We start from the raw sequence: 4,482 nt of genomic DNA on the forward strand, positions 1-4,482 counted from the left end.
CTTGCTGCGTCACGCCCCGCTGGTTCTGTCAATCCGTTCTAAGGCGGGGTAGCTTAGTTGGCTTGACAGTTTCTCTGTCAGCATAAAGCGGGGATTGTCTGATGTATTTCTTTCGATGGGATTTGCTCACACATTGGGCCTAACCGGAGTGAGCGTCATTTGCCCAGGGTGTTTTCTCGTTACCCAGGACCGCAGTGCGCTCGGTGGCTGTATGCGACTTAGCATCCACGGGTAAACATCTGCAAAGCACAAGAGTGCTGTTAACATGTCAGTGCATGACTGAAATAAACAGCAACATTGAAAAGGTCAAACCCAGTCAGTAAACGTCCCTGTGGCTCTTATTGACGGGCACAGAGCTGGTTCAGCTGAGCTTTGCGCTTATCACTCCACTTTAGATAACACATTCCTATAGAAAATACAGAAAAACCTCACTTTGCATCATCAGGTGATTTGCACCAAACCGGAGTCAGATAGGAGACTGGCAGTAACTGGCAGGATGATGCTTTGTTGTTCAATATGCCAGACTATCCCAAGAAAAGGAAGGCCTCGCAGTGATAATCCAAAAAGGCCTCACAGTGATAATCCAAAGAGGCCTCACAGTGTTAATCCAAAAAGGATTTGCAGTGATAATCCAGATGCCTTGCAGTGATAATCCAAAGAGGCCACGCAGTGATAATCCAAAGAGGCCTTGCAGTGATAATCCAACGAGGCCTTGCAGTGATAATCCAAAAAAGCCTTTTAGTGATAATCCAAAAAGGCCTTGCAGTGGTAATCCAAAGAGGCCTTGCAGTGATAATCCAAAGAGGCCTCACAGTGATAATCCAAAAATGCCTTGCAGTGATAATCCAAAGAGCCCTTGCAGTGATAATCCAAAAAGGCCTTGCAGTGATAATCCAAAGAGAACTCCCAGTGATAATCCAAAAAAGCCTTGCAGTGAGTATCCAAAGAGGCCTCGCAGTGATAATCCAAAGAGGCCTCACAATGATAATCTAAAGAGAACTCCCAGTGATAATCCAAAAAACCCTTGCAGTGATAATCCAAAAAGGCCTTGCAGTGATAATCCAAAAAGGATTTGCAGTGTTAATCCAAAGAGGCCTTGCAGTGTTAATCCAAAGAAGCCTTGCAGTGATAATCCAACGAGGCCTTGCAGTGATAATCCAAAAATGCCTTGCAGTGATAATCCAAAAAGCCCTTGCAGTGATAATCCAAAAAGGCCTTGCAGTGATAATCCAAAAAAGCCTTGCAGTGATAATCCAAAAACGCCTTGCAGTGATAATCCGAAAAGGCCTTGCAGTGATAATCCAAAGAGGCCTTGCAGTGATATTGCAGAGAAGACTTGCAGTGATAATCCAAAAAGGACTCACAGTGATAATCCAAAGAGGCCTTGCAGTGATAATCCAAAGAGGCCTTGCAGTGATAATCCAAAAAGGCCTTGCAGTGATAATCCAACGAGGCCTTGCAGTGATAATCCGAAAAGGCCTTGCAGTGATAATCCAAAGAGGCCTTGCAGTGATATTGCAAAGAAGATTTGCAGTGATAATCCAAAGAGGCCTCGCAGTGATAATCCAAAGAAGCCTTGCAGTGATAATCCAAAAAGGACTCACAGTGATAATCCAAAAAGGCCTTGCAGTGATAATCCAAAAAGGATTTGCAGTGATAATCCAAAAAGGCCTTGCAGTGATAATCCAAAGAGGCCTTGCAGTGATAATCCAATGAGGCCTTGCAGTGATAATCCAAAGAGGACGCAGTTCAATTCAGATGCTGTTCTGTGGCAGCAGCAGTTCTTGGGCGTTATGGAGCCAGTGCATGTATTTGACTTCTGCTGCACCGAGGAATCTACCTCAATATATCAAGTATGACTACCTGGCTCATTCTTCCATAGGCGGATCGGGAGATAAGATCTTATAAAGGTTTTCCCCACTTCCTCCGCCATCCTCCGATTCATCCAACTCTAGTATTTGTGACCTGTGTAGGTCCACCTTAAGATTCGCTGACCACATACTCATGAGAGATTTGCTGGCGGTTGAGTCGTTGTGACTGTAGGACTGTGGAATCTGTTGAGCCAGATTCTGCACTATGCCATACCTGATGCAGCCCACTCGGAAAAACAGCTTTCCTGAGTGAGGGTCCAATGGCGGGGGAATGCCAGCATCTCCCTTGGAGCCGGAGACTTCCAAAGAAAGGAAGGATGAATACAGGACATCACCCATGGAAGTGGATTGGGTATTGCCCGGCAGAGGGAAGATGAGGGTGTATGTGTAAAGGGGCCACACAAAGTGAATGCATGCCACTGGCGTGAGGTGTAATGGATGAACACCACACAGAGCGGCACTCTTCAGAGCAGCGGACTCCTGGAACAGTGCAGGGTGGAAAGCTCAGTGCTTTGCAGCAAGCTTCATTTGGTGAGTCGGGATCTGACCTTGAAGGCAGTGGATCACTAAAAAATATCGAAACATAGTGATTGCTGAGGTGCAAACACTCATGGGGATAGTGAAGAGACAAGACCCAAAGGAAATACAGAGCCTAGTGGACTTCTCGCTGAGAGGAGATGGTAGAATGAGAAGGGTGCTGAAGAGGTGGCCTTTGGTGACCTACAAGGAAAACATGTGTTGGGGGAGTCTGGTTGTTGTATAGTCTGGGTGCATGGCAGAAAAAGATCCAGCTGCGTTCCTGCCTTTGAGTTTTTCAATTCAGACTTTGCTTGTCGAGTTGCAGGGTCCATCTGCTGCCATCCACCTGTAACATCGCTAGGTGGCCTGTTTGAGCTGCTTTGTACCGGATGCAGCATTTTTCATTTTTATTTTTTATTCCAGTGCAAGTCATTTGGGTGGGAAGAGTCGTGGTGGCGTCATTGCTACCACTAGGCCGCATGCGTTGGGCCCTTTTCACTGTCTTCTGGCTTCCTGGCTTACTTTCTTTGGTAGCTCTACTGTTCCAGAGCCATGTCTTTTATAGTGAACACTTGTTCATGAAAGACGTATCTTTGCTGTGTCCTATAGTTTTCTAATCTAGCATTGTATTTATTTATTTATTTATTTATATAGTGCACCAAACCCTTAGGTATCTGGGCGTATTTCTTACAGTTACACATGTTACGCATTAGCATAAAGTTGAGACAATACAATACAAGGAGTCCTTAAAGTGCATCACAGGTAAGCAGAGAGATGATAATGATAATAATAATAATGATAATGATGTGTCATTTATATAGCGCCTTAATCCAAAGCGCTTAACAAAGCACATATTTACATAAAATATCCCCCATCTGAAATTGGTGCTCATTTATCGACCTCGGAAGGATGAAAGGTTGAGTTAGCCTGGCTGGGATTCGAACCTGTGACCTGCAGATCACGCTTAGATCGCAGCAGGGTGATGATGAGATGAGCAGGGAAGTAGGACATACAACATTACTGTGTATCCTGTGAGAGAAGCCAAATTTGTACATGTTTTCCTAAAGTTGAAGTAAGAAGGTTCTGCTCTTAAAGCTAATGGCAGAGTGTTCCACAGTTTTGCTGCTAGAACTGGGAAACTGCTGCCCCCTGCCTTCTGAAGCTTAAACCTAGGGATCTGAAGGCAGTGTAGTTGGGAGGACCTTGTTGGTCGGTCTGAGATGTTTCGTGAGAATTTGTCAATCAGGTATTTAGGCGCTAGATTAGAGAGACATTTGTGAGTGTGTGACAGGGTTTTATGATTGACTGATAGCCAGTGCGCACTATGTCTCAACTCCGATATATGGTGAGATCTAGGGATATTCATCACTGATCTAAGTGCATTGCTTTGGAGTGTTTGCAACATTTTAAGCTGCGCTGGTTAGTTCCTAAGTACAGGGCATTGCAATAGTCTAATTTGGATAGAATGAACACCCTAGCTATAGTGATGCAATTAGTTGACGACAAGAAAGGTCTGCAGGCATTAATTAGTTTACAGGTGTAGGATGTGACAGAAGCTGTTGCATTGACTTGAATCAGTGTCAATGAAGAGTCGAGGTACATGCCTAGCATTTTCACCTCCTTGGAGACAATTATGTTGTCGTCGTAAATATTAAAAGAGTTAAACTGTCTATTCTAATCTATGAAGTCTTGTTTGGGATCCTTTAAGGAGTAACTCTGTCTTATCGTCATTAAGACAGAGTCCATGTTTTGCCATCCAAGCTTGTTTGATTAGGTATGTGTTGTTCAATAGTTTTGAGTCAGTGTTTTAGTCGCCAGTGATGGGGATCAGACTTTGGGTGTCATCCACATAGTTAGTGTAGGTGACACCCAAATGGTCTAGGTCATCGAAGAGGGGCTTCGTGAAAATATTATAGAGCGTAGGAGAAATGCAAGAGCCCTCAGGGACTCCACATTGGACTGGTGCTGGCTCGGCAGACGCAGTAGGTGTGAACACTCTCATTGTTCTGTTATCCAGGAATGATTGGATCCAGGCAGTCATTTTGTCGGAGAAGTGAGCTGCAGTCGAAAGGTGATTGCATAAGAATTTATG

At 44.5% G+C, this 4,482-nt stretch overlaps 1 protein-coding gene across 1 annotated transcript; it reads left to right on the top strand.

The window, feature by feature from the left end:
- The first annotated feature begins 635 nt into the window (after positions 1-635).
- On the top strand, positions 636-1,859 carry LOC138504815 (TRIO and F-actin-binding protein-like). The gene has a single exon (XM_069625285.1). The coding sequence runs from the start codon at positions 636-638 to the stop codon at positions 1,857-1,859; it is 1,224 nt and encodes a 407-aa protein (XP_069481386.1).
- Positions 1,860-4,482: the final 2,623 nt, after the last annotated feature.

This window comes from Ambystoma mexicanum, chromosome 1p (assembly GCF_040938575.1).
Source record: "Ambystoma mexicanum isolate Mex_15411 chromosome 1p, UKY_AmexF1_1, whole genome shotgun sequence".
In the NCBI taxonomy this organism is placed as follows: Eukaryota; Metazoa; Chordata; class Amphibia; order Caudata; family Ambystomatidae; genus Ambystoma; species Ambystoma mexicanum.